General features: G+C 53.6%; 1 protein-coding gene across 1 annotated transcript in view; it reads right to left on the bottom strand.

Moving 5' to 3' along the window:
- The window catches only part of CELF5 (CUGBP Elav-like family member 5), a gene marked incomplete at both ends in the record, with an annotated part of 47,288 nt that overhangs the window by 14,547 nt on the left and 14,550 nt on the right, over positions 1 to 18,191 (bottom strand). Inside the window, 1 exon segment of the mRNA XM_079702498.1 lies at positions 13,359 to 13,441. Within this exon segment, the coding sequence (XP_079558624.1) occupies positions 13,359 to 13,441 (83 nt within the window).

The raw sequence follows: 18,191 nt of genomic DNA on the forward strand, positions 1-18,191 counted from the left end.
ACAAATCCAGGCGAGTTACTGGAAGACGGGAGATCTCATGCACAGAGATGCCCTGCTGACACACAACGCATGGGAGTCCTGGCTCAGCTAGCCTCAGTCGAGCCCCAGTTGACTGCAACTGCATGAATGACTCAGGACAAACCAGCAGAACGGCCCAGCTAAGCCCAGCCTGAGCTTGTTAACCAACAGAATCATGAACAAATAAAATGGTTGGGGCAGTTTATTACTCAGCAGTAGCTGACTGATACACCAAGGCAGCTACTTTTGGCCAGCTCCCTGAGCCTCGAGTGGGGGGAACTGTCATACTTCAGTGGACTGGCCTGCAATCTGGACTTATTGTTCTGGACTCTGTCCCCCACTCCCAGCACTGAAAATGGAAGAAACCAGTGAACTGTTCAGTGGAAGAAATTCTTCTCTAACTCTCACTCCTGCAACTTACCCAGCCAGGGGTATCAGCTAATGCGAATATTTCAGAACAGATTTGAGGGATGTGGGGTTGGGTGGCATCTGCTTCTCTATTGATTCTAGAACAGAATCTTCCTCCCAACCCGGTGTCTCTGATGAACTCCTACTCATCCTTCAAAACCCAGCTCAAAAGCCCCCATGCAGGCAATCCTTCTACCTTTTTGGGTCCCTTCCTCCCTCTGCCTCAGGTCAGGAAGTGTCTATGTGTTGCTCTGTTTCCCTCCAGACTGAGACCATAACATCACAACCCTGCCCCTCAGGGCAGGGTACAGGAGAGAATCAGAGGAGTTTGCTGAACTGAACTGACTAGAAGGAAGTGGCCATCACCCACCAGCATAGAAAGGCACCTGGTCCCTCTGCACCAGGCCTGGGGTTGGAACGAGTGCTGGTCCCAGCCCCCCTCCCAGGTCAGACAATCTCGGAGTAGATCCCCACAGCCATTCAGAGGTGCTTGATAAACATGTTTTTAAATCACAGTGCAGCTGCCCAGCAAGCTTTCAGAAAGATGCACAATTTTTACGCTGTTTTACAGATGTCAAAATCAAGGCCTGGAGAGGTTATTTTTCTGCTTCCCCTCCCCTCGGTGAGCCCCTCCCGCTCTGATACTCTTCCTCTTTCTGAGTGTGTGTCTGGGGCACATATGGGCCTCCTCAGTGTGAACACAGTCTTGGGAGCCCCAGACCAGAGAGGCTTCTGTTTTCCCCACTTGGCCTCCACTTCCCCCAGCCCAATCTTCCTGCCACGCAGCCACACCCTCAGAGGAACTCTGACCACCTGGGAAAGGCCGGACCACATCCCCCTTCCCCCACCACACACACACACCCACACACACACACACACACACACACACACACACCCTGGGCCCTCTTCACCTGGGTGCCACACCCCTCTAGCTGGAGGCGGGAGGGGAGATTATTTCAACCGATGGGACCAGTTTCTGGGCTGAGGGCAGACTGAGGTGGTGAAGGGAGGTGGGGGGGAGGGGGCACCTGGGCTGCAGCCTCCCGTTCCCCCACCCCTCTCACCCGCCTCCGCTGGCCCTCACCTCCCCCCCCCACCCCCAGCACCTCGGACAGATGAGGATGGGGTTGCCATGGCAACGCTGATTCACCACACGGAAGCTGGCAATTGTTGTTGCCATGGAAACCGCCTCTTAGGGGCGAGCCCAGCTCCTGCCTTGCACAAAAGAGATATTTAAATATAATCTTCTGGAGATGGATGAGCCGAGGGAGGGAGCGAGGGAGGGGGACCACAGGGAGGGAACCTGCCCCCATCACGGCATCCTCCACCCCCACCCCATTCCCGCGGCCTGGCTACCTGCTTCCCATCTCCCCCACCCGCTGCAGAGCCTGGGACCTTCCGCCTCCGACTGGGAGGCCCCTTCTCCCTCCTGGGTCAGGTCGGCGGGGGGGTGGGGGGGTGGTCCTGGTCTGGCTCTGAGAAGCCAGGTGGGCATCCCCTTCCTCTCTAGTCGCCCACTCGAAAGCCAAGGCTGCGAGGCCCGGCCATCCACGCCCCGCGGACCCGCGCCTCGCCTTACCCACCGGCCTGCAGACTCGCGCCAGGCTGGCATCCATGTGCCGCCTCCCGCCCGGCTGGCCCTGGGCGCACGGGCGTGCACACGCCGCACGCACACTCGGGCTCCGGGCTCCGTGCCTCGTTCTCTGCGCCCAACGCCCAGGCGATCCACCCGCCAGAGGCCGGGCCCTGCGCGCGCTGCCCGCCCAAGCCGGGAGGAGGCGTGCCAGGGGAGAGCTGGGTCTCCCCCCCACCCCAACCCGCCCATCTGGCTCTGCCCACCTCCTTCCGGCTCCCTCTCTCCATCTGTCCCACTGAGGTCTCTGCCGAGTGCCCTTCCTCCCTCCTCCACCTTCTCTGGCTCCCCATCACTGCACCCTTTCCCTGCCCCCTCCCTTCCTCTTTTCACTTATTCAACAACATTCCCCTGTGCCTCATGCTGAGTAATTCTGCAGCCTCAGGGAGCACCCCACTAGTCTGGCAGAGGGGGAAACAGAGGCATATGCAGACACTTCCAGACTCATAGGGTCAGGGTTGGGGCAGAGGGAAGGATCAAGTGCTGGGAGAGCCTAGAGCCGAGAACAATGAAGAGCCAAAGGGGGTACACTGAAGATGGAAAATCTGCAGTGGGTTTTGAAGTATGAATAGGAGTTGGTGGTGGGGTGGGGGGAGCATGTTGGAGCAATACCTACATCTACTGATTCATTTAATCTCCAAACAACTTTATGAGATGGGAACATGCCCCTTTTACAAATAGCAAATCAGAAAGAGAGAGGAGAAAATCAGAAGCAGGGGTCAGACCTACTGCCAGTTTCCTCAGGGGCCTCTGAGGACCCAGCCATTCCTCCAGCCAAGGATCAGGTGGGATAGGGCTCTGGGTGGGCAAACATTAAGTGGCTGGAATCCAGTTCTTGCTCTGCCACCTAGCTTTTGCTGAGTGACTTCAGTCAAGCCACACACCACTGGGAAAACAGGGTTCCATATGTCTGACCTCTGTATATTACAGATGGGGAAACTGAGGCCACTGTGGGGAGGGACTGCAGGAAGATTCTTCGGTAAACAGGCTGGGGCCCAAAATATTCTCCTGGATTTGCAAAGCTATGCCTTTAGATGTGGGGGCCCAGGGAAAGTCCCACCTGGGTGGTTTCTGGATGGTGTGGAGGGGAAGGAAGCAAAGTGGACCCCTATCTGGGCCGCCTGGGCTACCATTCCAGCCTCTTCCTCTCCCGGCCAAGCCCCAGCCCAACCTCTCAGACCAAGCCCCTCTCCTGGTCTAGATTCTGCCTTGGCTCCCTATTGCCCTTGGGGTAGAGTGCCAGCTCCTCATCCTGGCGTTCGAGGCACCTTTACTGCTCAGTCCCAGCCATTCCTGCCCCCTCCTCCTCCCACACCCCGAGGACACAGGGCTGGAATGCGCCCCTGTACACCCCATCCTCACCCCACAAGCCCCTTGAATGCCACCTACCCCCGAAGCCTTCCCCTCCATCCCCATCTGCTTTGGTTGCTTTGCCCAGGCATTGCCTTGATGGTGACACATCAGCCAAAACACACACCGTCCCTCTTTGGGATGAACTCCTGAAGTCAGGGCTGAGGGGCTCTGGGAACTCCTCCCCAGAAAGACCCAGCATAGGGTTCACAAATGACAACTGAGATGAAACGAGATGAGACCTATGGTTTCCAGACTCCTGTCCTGTGGGCAAGAGTGAGGCAGGCGTGCTGGGCACAGTGCCCTGCACGGGAAGTAACCCAAGAGCTCGTGCCAGGCATGTCTGCACTGTCCCCATTTCACGGGAGAAAACAGGCTCGGGAAGAGACATGACTGGCCAGAGTCCCACAGCTCGACTTGCCTGGGACCCTGCGTTCATTCACTCAGCATCTATTTGCCAAGTGTGTGCTCAGCATCTGGCCTGTGTCACCTCACAGGACCCTCAAAACACTCTGCAAACCCACTTTACAGACGAGGGGACTGAGGTCTGGGGAAGCCAAATCATGAGACATGCGGTGCTTTGGGGACCCCCACCCATTCTCAGTGTTGGCTTGACTCTGAGCCAAGTCATGGGATATGGGGGTGGATCGTGCAAAGGGACCACCTCAGAGACCCCTGTGAGCACAGAAGGGGCTTCAGGAAGGGCTTGTGGGGGGACTCATACCTGGACAAACTCATCCTTTTCCAGGGTGCTCAGATGAGCAGCAGGGCGGCCGCCTGGTCTGGGGCATCCCTCACCCCCCAAGGCCTTCACAAAGAAAGAGATGGCATTGCTTCACATGGCCCAGCCCCTCACTGTCCAAGAGGCGGGAGCTGGACCTGTTGCCTGTTGTTGATGGGGGTGGGGGTGTGAAGAGGGGAGGGGGGATCCCTTCCATCCGCAGGAACCCTGTCCTGGGGTTTGACAGCCAGCAAAGAACCCCTGCGGGAATCAGAGACATCTGCCCAGCATGGATTCCAGGGTCCTGCGGTCCATTCTGGGTTCTATTCTGGGATTCTGTTATTCAATGTAGGATCCTATTCCAGAGTGCTGAGATTTGATTAAACTGCGTCCCCCACGGACGCCGCTGTCATACTCGAGGAGAGAACTGGAAGTGGGAGTGGGTGGGTCACTCGCTGCAGAAAGCAGCATTATGGGGGGTGGGGGCCTGGGCTTTGCCAGGGCACAGAGAGATGCACCGAGCTGGCAAACGACGGGGACCACTCCCCTCCTGGGTCATCAAGAGATAGAAAAACAGAAGTGTCCACTTTATACGTCTCCTCCAACACACACACACGCACACACACGGGGACAGGAGAGATGGTGGCTGTCTGTCTCTAGCGCAACCCAGCCCCGGCCCCGACTCCTGAGCGGTGTGCACGGGCGTGCGCGGAGACGTGAGCCCGCAGGGTGGGCTTTCTCTTGAGGCCGGCCGAGGCTCCATCCTCTGGCGGAGACGCCTGGGAGGGGGCTCGGACACCTTTGCTCAGCTGCCGCTGACAGGCAAGGGGGTCTCCTGCGCAGTAGCCCCCATGCCTCCTCGTGCGATCAGCAAGCAAGCCTCCAGCGCTTGTTCTGAAAGGCTGATCCCATTTCTGCGGGTGTTCTCAGGCAGGGAGGCTCACCCCCCAAATCAGCTTCTTCGCTCATCAGAATTGGAAGATACGCGTACTCAGGGATCGGAACTCCTGGGTATGCACCTGACCCAAACGTGGCACGTGTCCACCAAAGACAAAACACCGGCAAGGATCTCTATGCCTTAAGAGCAAAACTAGAAACAACCCATATGTTCACCAGCAGAAGAGTGGACGAATAAATGGTGTGTCGCAGCCATGGAATACCACACAGCGATGACAAAGTGCAAAGTGCTGAGGCGTGATATTGAATCTCACGGGCGCGGTACCGGAAGAAAAGCAGGGGTTGGTTACTGTAAAAGTCAGGGCAGCAGCTCCTCCAGCAGAAGAGAGGGGCTTGGGCTTGGGGACACGGGACGGGGTGGTGTCCAGGGTGCCAACTGTGTAGTGGTAACAGGGTGCTTGCTTTGTAATCAGTTGGGTTGCATGCACTTTTCTCTAAGTGTGCAGTATTTTTCAAATTTTAAGAAAAAAAAATTTTTAAGCCAGGCTCTACTCCCACAGAATGCTGCCCCAGTCAGGAGGTGGCCCCCAGGGGCCCCTCCGTCTCCAGGGTCCAGCCCCGAGCCACCTCCTTCTTCTTTATCAAACATCAGCCCTCACCTCCAGGGAGGAAGGGGGCCAGCTTGCAGGAAGTGAGCCAGAGAAGCCAGAGGTTCAAGGTCTGTGGAACTGGGTGGGTGGAGCTGCAGTCCTCACTCTGCTGGGTGACCTCAAACAAATCCCTTCCTCTCTCTCACCACAGTCTCCCCACCTGTCAAATGGGGTGAGCAGCAGCCCTGGTGCCCCCCTGACATGGCAGATGGATGAGGTGCCCTGGCAGTGCTGGGAAACAGTGATAACCCTGGGGAAACTGAGGCCCAAGAAGAGAAGGGCATTGCTTGAGACTCCTCACCCGTCCCCAACTGTCAGCAGGTGTCAAAGAGAGACCGAGAACTCCCTAACCTAGATGTATGATGACACTGCACCATGCTCCTGGTTCTAGAACATTCTATGCTGCTATGTCTAATATGGTAGCTGACTCCCAGCCTAGAACATTCTAGGTCTGCACTGTCTAACGTGGTAGCTGACCCCAAGTCTAGAACATTCTAGCCTGCACAGTCTAACATGGTAGCTGACCCCCAGCCTAGAACATTCCAGGTCTGCACTGTCTAATATGGTGGCTGAGCCCTGGTCTGGAACATTCTGGGTCTGGGCTGTCCAAAACAGTAGTTGATCCCTGATCTAGAACATTCTAGATTTGCACTGTCCAGTACGGTAGCCCTTAGCCACGTGTAGACATTGGAAGTTTAAATTCACATCTGTTAAAATTAAATAACATTAAAACTTCAGTTCCTGTGTCACTCTTGCCCCTTTTCAAGGGCTCCATAGCCACACGGAGCTAGTGGCCACCCTACTGGACAGCACAGAGAGAACACTTCCACCTTCAAGTTCTATTGGACAGCAATGGTCTATAATGGGGATTGGCAAACTACAGCGCTATTCGGGCCCCCAATCTGTTGTTGTCAATAAAGTTTTACTGGCACACAGCCACGCCCATTTGCTCACTTGTCATCTGTTACTGTTTTACACTTTGAGTAGATGTGACAGAGGCTGTATGGCCGGCAAAGCCATACATTTCTGCTTTACAGAAAAAGCTGGCTGACCCTTGGCCTGGAACATTTTAGAACTATGCCATCCACTACAGCAGCCGACAGCCACATGTGGCTACTGAACACTTGAAATGTGGCTTGCGTGACCAAGAAACGGAACTGTGTTTAATTGTGTTTAGTTAAAATTAATATAGGACTTCCCTGGTGGCGCAGTGGTTAAGAATCTGCCTGCCAATGCAGGGGACATGGGTTCCATCCCTGGTCCGGGAAGATCCCACATGCCTCAGAGCAACTAAACCCATGTGCCAGAACTACAGAGCGTGCGCTCTAGAGCCCGTGAGCCACAACTACTGAAGTCCACACACCTAGAGCCCGTGCTCCGCAACAAGAGAAGCCACTGCAATGAGAAGCCCACGCACCGCAACGAAGAGTAGCCCCCGCTCGCCGCAACTAGAGAAAGCTGGCACTCAGCAACGAAGACCCAACGCGGCCAAAAATAAATAAATAAATTTATTTTTACAAAAATTAATATAAAGGTAAACCTAAGTCTAAAAACTGATACTAGCCGACTTCATTCTTGGAAAACCTTTAAGTATGTTTAGGACAATTTGGGCAAGTGAATCTACTTTTTCAACTGGCAATTTTATAAAATGCAAATCCAGATTGAGCATCTCTGATAACCACTGAGTGTCCCACTTGAGATGGACCAGAAGTGTGTAATCCACACACCGGATTTTGGGACACTTAGGATGAAAAAAAGGAATGTGAACTATCTTGTTAGTAAGTTTTACGTGGGCTCTACTGACTGCCTCTTGATAGGATTTTGGAGATAGTGGGTTAAAATAAAAGATAGCATTAAAATTCATTTCAACTGTTTCTTTTTACTCTTTAAATGATGCTCCTAGAAAAATCTAAATGCTATACATGGCTTGCATTCTATTTCTATTAGCACCGTTCTAGAACATTAACCAGCTCCTTATTCTCCAAAACCGGGTTTCTCAGCCTCAGCACTGTTGATTTGGGGCTGGATAATTCTCCATCGTGGTGGGCCGTCCTGTGAACTGTAGGGTTTGGAGCAGCATCCCTGGCCTCTACTCACAAGACGCCAGCAGCATCTCCCGGTGATGACAACCACAAATGTCCCCAGACATTGCCCAGTGGCCCTAGGGGCAGTAAACTCGTGCATCAGGATCTCACATGTCCTTGCACTCAGCAGGCCAGGCATGTTCCTGCTTCCAAGTCTTGGTACACCCCGTGCTCACACCACCCCCATCTGCCACAATCCTCCCCATTGCTCAAGACTCAGCTCAAATGCATCCCCCTCCAAGAAGCCACCCTGTTTGCCCTCTGCGAGGTCATCAATGCAGGTCACCTGGTTCTCCCTTGAGATGCTGCCCACAGTGACCCTTATATCTGGCTCTTCATTTTGTGGTCACCCCTTGTAGTGAGTTGAATGGTTGTCCTCCCTAAAAATATGTCCAAGTCCTAACCCCTGGAATCTGTGAATGGGAACCTATTGGAAAAGGCATCTTTAGAGATGTAATTAAGTGATAGATCTGGACACGAGGTCATCCTGGATTTAGGTGAGCCCTAAATCCAACGACTGGTGTCCTCATAAGAGAAAGGCAGAGGGGCTTCCCTGGTGGCACAGTGGTTAAGAATCCGCCTGCCAATGCAGGGGACATGGGTTCAAGCCCTGGTCCAGGAAGATCCCACATGCCGCGGAGCAACTAAGGCCATGCGCCACAACTACTGAGCCTGCGCTCTAGAGCCTGCGAGCCACAACTACAGAGCCTGCGCTCTAGAGCCCGTGAGCCACAACTACTGAGCCCGCGAGCCCCAACTACTGAAGCCCGCATGCCTAGAGCCCGTGCTCTGCAACAGGAGAAGCCACTGCACTGAGAAGCCCACGCACCGCAGCGAAGAGTAGCCCTTGCTTGCCGCAACTAGAGAAAGCCTGCACGCAGCAACGAAGACCCAACACAGCCAAAAATAAATAAATTTATTTTTAAAAAAAAGAGAGAGAAAGGCACAGACTTCCATGATGGCGCAGTGGTTAAGAATCTGCCTGCCAATGCAGGGGACACGGGTTCAATCCCTGGTCCGGGAAGATCCCACATGCCAAGGAGCAACTAAGCCCGTGTGCCAGAACTACTGAGCCTGCGCTCTAGAGCCCACGAGCCACAACTACTGAGCCCGCGAGCCACAACTACTGAAGCCCGCGTGCCTAGAGCCCATGCTCTGCAACAAGAGAAGCCACCACAATGAGAAGCTCACGTGCCGCAATGAAGTGTAGCCCCTGCTCACCGCAACTAGAGAAAGCCTGCACACAGGACCAAGAACGAACGCAGCCAAAAATAATAAAAATAAAATTAATTAATTAAAAAAAAAAGACTCCTTGCTCCCAATGCAGGGGGCCCGGCTCCGATCCCTGGTCAGGGAACTAGATCCCACATGCATGCCGCAACTAAGAGTTTGCATGCCACAACTAAGGAGCCAGCGAGCCGCAACTAAGACCCAGAGCAACCAAATAAATAAATAAATAAATATTTTTTAAAAAGACAGAGAGAGAGAGAAAGGCAGAGGGAGGTGGGAGAGCTGAAGACACAGAGGAGAAGGCCACGTGATGACAGAGGCAGGGATTGGAGGGATGGGTCTACAAGCCAAGGATTGAAAGCGACCACCAGAAGCTGGGAGACAGCCTGGGATAGAATCTCCCTGAGAGCCTGCAGAGGGAGGGCGGCCCTGCTGACAACTGGATCTTGGACTCTGGCTCCTGGAACTGGAAGACTGTAAGTTTCTGTTGCTTTAAGACACCCAGTTTGTGGTGCCTTGTTAGAGTGGCCCTAGGAGACATCTACACCCCCGGATTTACTCCCATCCTGAAAGTCAGGGTCTGCCCTCAAGGGACCCCCAATCTAGGGGGAGACATAGGCAGACGCAGACACCCCTGGCCCCGAGGGGTCAGGGATGAGCAGAGGGAGGAGATAACAGGGGTCGCCTCGAAAGCAGCGTAGAGATTCTCCAGGTAGGAAGGCAGTTTCCCACACGTTCTCCGCACGACCTAGAGGTTGGTGTTCTTCCCGGGTCCTTAGTATATGGGGAATGAGGAATTTCTAGGAACTAGGGGCTGCCGGGGACCAAAATATAAGAGCTTAACATCTCCAAAAATGGAATCTACTTTGTACCCACATTTTTTTTTCTTTGCGGTACGCGGGCCTCTCCCTGTTGTGGCCTCTCCCGCTGCGGAGCACAGGCTCCGGATGCGCAGGCTCAGCGGCCATGGCTCACGGGCCCAGCCACTCCGCAGCATGTGGGATCTTCCCGGACCGGGGCACAAACCCGCGTCCCCTGCATCGGCAGGCGGACTCTCAACCACTGCACCACCAGGGAAGCCCTGTACCCACATTTTTTAACAACCCTCTCTCCAGCCTGGTCAGATGGACCTGGCGATGCCCAGTTTGGAGACAAGGATGACTGAGCCTCCGAAGGAAAGACACTGTCAAGGTCACACAGGTTGGGAGGGGTGGAGCTGGGATGTGAACCCACAGGGTCACAGATGTGGGGGGAGGAGTGACACATGGAGGAGAGGCTCAGGAGAGCAAGATGTGGGGATGGCAGGGCTGAAGGGGGGATGGGGGAGGGAGGAGGGAAACTTGTTCAAAGGGGATGCTGTGGCCAGTTTGAGCTCTGCTGGGTCTGGGGTGCCTGGGAGAGTCACCAGGGGGTGGTTTCTGCACACAGAGCTGGCGAGAGAAGTGCAGCATAGGTGCTCAATGAAAGTTTGCTGGTGGCTGGATAGATGGATGAAAGAACTGGATCCATGGGCTGGGAGAGTGAGCAGAGAGAGGAGGACAGAGATCCCTGAGCCTGACACAGAGAAGGAACCCCTGGCAACTGGCATCTTTACATCCTGAAGAGGCCTTGGACCAGAGACCAGACTGGAAAGAGGGGCGGGGCATACAGGGAGGGATGGCTCCTTGACTCCTGGCTCTTCCACCATCTGCCAGAACCCAGCTTTAGCCCCCAACACAGAGGGAACAGGCCCCTGAGGCCTCAGGCAGCCAAAGACACTGGCTTTGGACCTCAGTGATCCCATCAGGAAAATGGGCACAGGGGAATGGGGAAGAGGGACTTAGCTGATGGGGGTGGAGGGAAACTGCTAGGAACGTTGGCAAATCTCCATGTGTGTATTGATTTCTCTGAACAGAGAGTCAGAGCTTCCAGCCAGGACCTGATGCCACACACACACACAAAAAAAGTCCACTGGATATGGAAGGATTGGGAAACAGCACTGGGGCTGTTGCTAGCGTGGGGTCTGCAGTCAGACCATGAAGGTCATATCCCTGCTCTGCTGCTTGCTGGTTGCCAGAACTTGGACAAATCCACTACCAAACTTTGTCCCTCCAAGGTGTCTCTCCCCAAGGCCCCCTGGCTCCTGGCAAATTGCCAGGATAGAATATGGCAGAAATGAGAGTGTGTCATTCTGAAAGGAAGCCATAAAAGGCGCCGTGGCTTCCTCCTGGCTCACGCTGGCTCTGATCACGTGCCCTGGGGGAAGCCAGCAGCCCTGTTGTGAGGCCCCTCCCTCAAGCAGCAGGCACGAGGAAGGTGCCCACGGGGAGAGACGCTGAGGCCTCCAGCCAACAGTCGAGCTCTGGCTGACGACTTCACTGCAACCTCAGGAGAGACCCCAAAGCCAGGACCACACAGCAAACTCACACCCCAATTCCTGACCCCTGGCAACTGTGCGATAACGAATGCTGATTTTTTTTTTTTTTTTTTTTGTGGTACGCGGGCCTCTCACTGTTGTGGCCTCTCCCGTTGCGGAGCACAGCCTCCGGACGCGCAGGCTCAGCGGCCATGGCTAACGGGCCCAGCCGCTCCGCGGCATGTGGGATCTTCCCGGACCGGGGCACGAACCCGTGTCCCCTGCATCGGCAGGCAGACTCTCAACCACTGCGCCACCAGGGAAGCCCGAATGCTGATTATTTGAAGCCACTAAGTTGAGCAGTAATTTGTGATGCATCAGGAGATAACTAATACAGTCCATAGAACTCCACTGTGCCCCTCAACGCTAACCTGCATGGACGGACCTGCCCTCCAGTTTCCAGTTGGTTTGGGGAGGTATTGGCAGAAGGTCCAAGGGAGGGAGGAGAGTGAATTCCGGATGGTGTTTATTCCACAGGCTCTAAGTCACCTTTGCATGTCCTGTTCCTTCTCCTGGCATGCCCTGCCTTCTCATCTTTCAAGTCTCTTCTCAAATGCCACCTACTCTGTGAATCCCTCCATGACCTTCTCTACAGTTTCACCCCATTATACTCTTCTGATGCTGAAGATCAGAGAGGTTGAGTTACTGGCTCACTGTCACACAGCAAAAACAGGTGGGAGCTAAATGAGGAGCCCACTGATGTGGCCACCAAAGTGTATGCTCTTGCCTCGGCCACTTCACCTTCCAAAGGGGGGCTCTTTGTTCTGCAAGATAAGGTTGAGGCCACCCCCTCCCAAACATTTTGATGCTTGTTCAGAGTTGAGTCAAACCCATGCCACAGCTTCATGTCCCTGGCAGGCGAACCCCAGATTGTCCACTGTCAGCCGTGCTGTGCCCATGCTCCCAGCAGTGATGGCATGATGCCACCAAAGCATCCGCTGAATCCCCTTGAGGCTGAAGGGTCCCTGAGATTTCCAGAGGGAAGGGGCGACCCCCCACCCCCGAACTCATGTGGGGGGTGCCACAGTTCTCACTGGAGACCTGGCTTGGCTGGCTCAGGGGGACCATCCCTCCTTTACCAGGGGCAGGGACCTCCTGCCCACCCAAAGAGGAAAGGGCTGATAAGAGAGACCAGTAGGGACAGAGTCTGGGCCAGCTTTCCCTGGGGAGGAACTATTACATTAAGGGGCCATAGCTTCATTTACTCCATGAGGACAAGGGGAAAGAGAACCCCTTCTTTTTTTTTTTTTCTTTTTTTTTTTGCGGTACGCGGGCCTCTCACTGTTATGAGAGGAGCACAGGCTCCGGACGCGCAGGCTCAGCGGCCATGGCTCATGGGCCCAGCCGCTCCGCGGCATGTGGGATCTTCCCGGACCGGGGCACGAACCCGTGTCCCCTGCATCGGCAGGCAGACTCCCAACCACTGCGCCACCAGGGAAGCCCAATCCCTTCCCTTTTTATGGTGAGAAACAGGTAGGGTCCAGACTTCTCCCTGAGGCGCACGGGCCCTGCACATCTGCCTCTCTCACCTCCTTGCCCTCCCCTCCTCCCTCTCTCCCCCTCACTCACTCTGCTCCAGACACACGGGCCTCCTCACTGTTCCTCCAACACGCCAGGCCCGGTCCTGCCCCAGGGCCTTTGCACGGGCTGTCCCTCTGCCCTGCCAATATTTCCTCATCCTGCAGGTTTCAGTCCAATGACACTCGCATGCAAAGTCAGGTGCCCTTGTGCAGTATGCAGCCTGCACGCCACACAACCACCCTGATGTGAAGTATACAGCATGGGATGCAGTAGGCACACAAGAAATGCTCATTCTGGTGATGATTTCTGTCTCCCTGTTCCTTACGCCTCCTTCTGAGTCCAGAAGCACGTGGGCTTCACAGCTGATCCCAGGAAGGGCCTTAGCCTTCCCCAGGCCGAAAGCACCTCCTCCGTGTGTCCCCTCCCTTCCCAGACAGCACCCAGGACTCACCCCGGGCAAGGTCTTCTGTTCGTGCAGGGCAGTCTGAGCTTTGATGGCGGAGTCCCTGGCACAGTAGGTGAGAAAGGCACAGCCTGGAGGGGAGACAAAAATGGGTGTTAGGAGAAAAGGATGCTGTATACCCATGTTCACAGCAGTATTATTCACAATACCCAAGAGGCAGAAACAACCCAAGAGTCCACTGACTGAAGAATGGATAAACTAAACGTGGTCCACCTGTACAATGGAATATTAACTCAGCTTTATAAAGGAAGGAAACGGGACTTCTCTGGCGGTCCAGTGGTTAAAACTCTGCGCTCCCACTGCAGGGGCGCAGGTTCGATCCCTGGTTGGGGAAATAGGATCCCACATGCCGCACGGCACAGCCAAATAAATAAATTAAAAGGAAGGAAATTCTGACACATGCTACAACATACATGAACCTTGAGGATGTGATGCTCAGTGAAAGAACCACACACAGAAGGATAAATACTGTGTGATCCCACTCACAGGAGGTCCCCAGGGGAGTCACATCCATAGAGACAGGAAGTAGATGGTGGGGGCCAGGGGCGTGGGGAGTTAGTGTTTCATGCGGACAGAATTTCAGTTTGGGGAGATGAGAAAGTTCTGGAGGTGATGGTGGGGATGGTTACACAACAGTGGGAGCGTACTTAATGCCACTGAATTGCACACTGAAAAATGGTTAAAATGGTCAACTTTATGTTATGTGTATTTAACCACAATAAAAAATATTTAAGGAAAGAAAAGAAGGAAAAATGATTAAGGTGGTAAATTTAATGTTATGTGTATTTTACTACAATTTAAAAAACAAAAAGAGAAAAGGAGGCTGGAGCCCCCTTTGGGTGGGGCAGTAGGAGTAGCTCAGCTCTCCCCTCCCACACGTACACTTCCCAAAGGGTGAGACAGGGAAAGGCAGAGAGGAGAATCAGCTGTTAATTAAATACGTGGCTGATGCTAAAAAGCGGGGCGAGGTGGGGGAGGGGAGAGGGGGCAGACCTGCTGCCCCAGGGAGGAGGGTGGGGAGGGCACCAGCAGCCCCAAGGAGTCAGGAGAGGCCTCGACACTGGAATGAGGAGCACAGTGACTCTGCCACTAACCAGCTCTGTGGTCTCGGATGGGACGCTGCCCCTCTGTGGGCCTCAGTTTCCCCCATCAGAGAGGATGGTCCGAGGGTGCGGTGGGATGGACCCACCAAGGGGCGGGGAGCAGAGCTACACGGGGGGGGGTGTGGCGTCAAAGGGCAGGGCCAATCAGGAGAGGCAAGGGGCGGGGCCAGCCTTAAAGTAGTCCAGAGAGAGGGTGTGATTGGAGGAAGTCCTGAATGGGGGCGGGGGGTGAGAAGCGTGAGAGCCACAGAGACAAGAAAGGTTGAGAGACAGACACAGAACAGCAGCGAGCAGAGGGAGGCGCCCAGAGAAAGGCCAATGAGATCAAAGATATTTTGAAAGATGTTGGCCCGAGGCGGGCTAGAGCGTGCAGGCAAGTTCCCTGGGATGGACATAGGGATCCGGGCTCCAGCGCTGGGTTTGCCTAACCCCTATGGACCTCAGTTTCACTGTCTGTGAAATGAGACCATGGCTGGCTGCTCTGATGCTGTCGAGTCCTGTGTCCTCCATGCCCAGCTCCCTCCCCATGGTCTCTCTGCCTCCCCCGAAGAGGACCCCCTGTGCAGAGCCCCTAGGAACAGCTCCGTGGGCACCACTTCCGCCCCGGGCTGGAGCTAATTAAAGCCGCATCCTGCTGGGCTGCACTCACTACGCGGCTGCTCCCACCAGCTGGGCCTGGTGATGGGGAGGGGTCCCCGCCCCAGGCCTGAGAGGTGCCCTGCAGCCCTGGGGAAGGGGCACCAGGCAGAGCTGAGGATAGCTTCTAGCATTTAAAAAACATTTAAATGTGCTGGGAATGTAAAATGGTGCGGCCGCTGTGGAGAACACTTTGGCAGCTCCTAAAAAAAGTTAAACATAGAATTACCATATGATCCAGCAATTCCACTTCTGGGTATATATCCCAAAAGAATTGAAAGCAGGGACTCGAAGAGATATTTGCACACCTGTGTTCATAGCGGCATTATTCACAATAGCCAAAAGGTGGAAACAACCCAAATATCCATCAACAGATAAATGGATAAGCAAAATGTGGTCCATCTATAAAAGGACCACAAAGGAAAGAAATTCTGACACCTGCTACAACATGGATGAACCCTGAAGACCTGATGCCCAGTGAAATAAGCCAGACACAGAAGGACAAATACAGTATGATTCCACTCATAGGAGGACCCAAAGGAGTCAGATCCATAGCGACAGGAGGTAGATGGTGGGAGCCAGGGGCTGGGGGAGGGGGATGGGGAATCAGTGTTTCATGGGGACAGAGTTTCAGTTTGGGAAGATGAGAAAGTTCTGGAGATGATGGTGGGGATGGTTGCCCAACAATGTGAATATGCTTGATGCCACTGAGCTGTGCACTTAAAAATGGTTAAGTTGGTAAATTTTGTTATGTAATTTTACCAGAATAAAAACTTGTAATTGGGATATATTACAAACATCCCCTCTTTATAAATTGTGTGTGCTTATTCTTTTTTGATTATATTTGATGCCCATGTCTTCTTCCAATACATGCCTCGTCTTTCCACTTTTTTTTTTTTTTTGGTGTTTCTATTTTCTGAATAGAATCTCCCAAGGTCTTCAGGGAAAGGAGAAGCACTATGAAAATCAGCCATAAAGACTGAGAGAAATTAGGCATGATTGGCAAGAAATTGGGCTGCAGGGAGATGTAAAATAGGGGCAAAGCCCTTTCTCCTTGGGTCCTTTCTTGCCTGTGGAGCCCTATATGCAGAAGATGGAGTGTGTTGGCCCTAGGAGGGTCGGTGAGACCCCTGAATAACCTTCCATCAGCCTCTGGGTCTGGAAGGTTTGCAGCGAGAGAAAAAACCAAAACAAACACGCGAACCGCTGTCCCTGGTACTGAAATGTTTCCCTGTTTTCTTGGCCTTATCTCTTCTCGGCCTCTTAGCTTCTCTTTTCTAATTGGTGAAAACGTGTCATGTTCACCAGTTTCTGGATAATAGAGCCTCGAATTTCAGGTTCTATTAGGGTTGAATTGTTTCCCTCTTCCCCCAAGCTCATATGTTGTTCTCCTAACCAACAGGACCTCAGAATGTGAACTTATTTGGAAATAGGGTTATTGCAGATGCAATTAGTTAAGGTGAGGTCATAGTAGAGTAGGGTGGTCCCTAATCCAATATGAGACTGGTACCCTTATAAAAGGGGGAAAACTTGAACACAGAGACATGCACACAGGAAGAATGCCATGTGAACATGAAGGCAGAAATCTGGGGGATGTATGACAAGCCAAAGAACAGTAAGGACTGCCAGCACCACCAGAAGCTGGAAGACCTGCATCAGATTCTCCCTAATGGTCTCAGAAGGAGCCAGCCCCTGGGACTTCCCTGGAGGTCCAGTGGTTAAGATTCCGTGCTCCCAATGCAGGGGGCACGGGTTTGATCCCTGGTTGGGGAACATGCCACATGCCACACAGTGCGGCCAAAAAAAAAAAAAACGGAAAAAAAAGAAGCCAGCCCTGCCAACACCTTGATCTCAGACTTCTGGCCTGTTGGACTAGGAGAGATTACATTTCTGTTTTTTTAAGCCACCTGGTTTGCAGCACATTATTTCAGCAGCCTTAACAAATGAATACAGTTCCCAACAAACACAGACTTTTAGTGATGATGTTAATAAAGCTCCTTAGTTTTTTTTGTTTTTCTTTTTGTGGTACGCGGGCCTCTCACTGTTGTGGCCTCTCCTGTTGCGGAGCAGACTCCGGACGCGCAGGCTCAGCGGCCATGGCTCACGGGCCCAGCCGCTCCGCGGCATGTGGGATCTTCCCGGACCAGGGCACGAACCCGTGTCCCCTGCATCAGCAGGCAGACTCTCAACCACTGTGCCACCAGGGAAGCCCTAAGCTCCTTAGCTTTTATTGCTAATAAGCTTATACTCAATACTGACTCATTTAATCCTCACAACAACCCCACAAAGGAGCTGTTGGCATTGTCCTCGTTTTACAGATGAGGGGTTGAGGTAGAGAGAGGGGAAGTGACTTGCCCAAGGTCACACAGTGGAACATCCCAGGCAGTCAGGTGCCTTGAACTGTGTGCTAACCACTGGGAAACACTGCCTGGAGTTTGCATCTTTTCTAAAAATTTCCCCCAGGGCCTATGAGGGAAACAGGCCCCCCAGGCCTATGTGGAGGGTCACAGGCCCCTGCCTTAACTTTCCCTGTAAGGAACCTTAAAATAGTACCACCTTTCTGAGAGAATGTGCTGCTGGGTCAAATGCTGAAGAGGCCATGGACCCCATTTCAATTGAGGGGGTCTGGTTTGCTGCATCCTAATCCTAGAGAGACCCTCCCAGGGAAATCTCAGCCCAGCCAGTGCCCACAATGGGTGAGCCTCTCAGCAGATTCCAGCCCTGGCTACCCTCACCCTATACACCAGCCTCGTCAATGACAAGAGGGTGGGACCAGGTGTTCAGCAAAACACACTCCAAGCCCCGCGCTGGCCAAGCCCTGGGGTTCTGTAGAGGCAGGGCAGGTCAAGAGGGCAGCCCCACCTCCAAGAACCAATAACCCAGAATGCTCAGTACTTGACAGCCCTATGGTTCCCTTCACACCCAACCCCATTTTTCAAAGCCTGGACAAGAGCTGACCTCTCGACACCCCAGGTGGAGTAGGGACTCCTTGGGAAACAAGAGATTTCCTCAATATATGAAAATTGTCTAACAACTAGATCTACCTCATCATGGCTCTCTTTGGAGGGAGGGAGTGCCCTGT

Source organism: Hyperoodon ampullatus (genome assembly GCF_949752795.1).
Source record: "Hyperoodon ampullatus genome assembly, chromosome: 4".
Lineage (NCBI taxonomy): Eukaryota > Metazoa > Chordata > Mammalia > Artiodactyla > Ziphiidae > Hyperoodon > Hyperoodon ampullatus.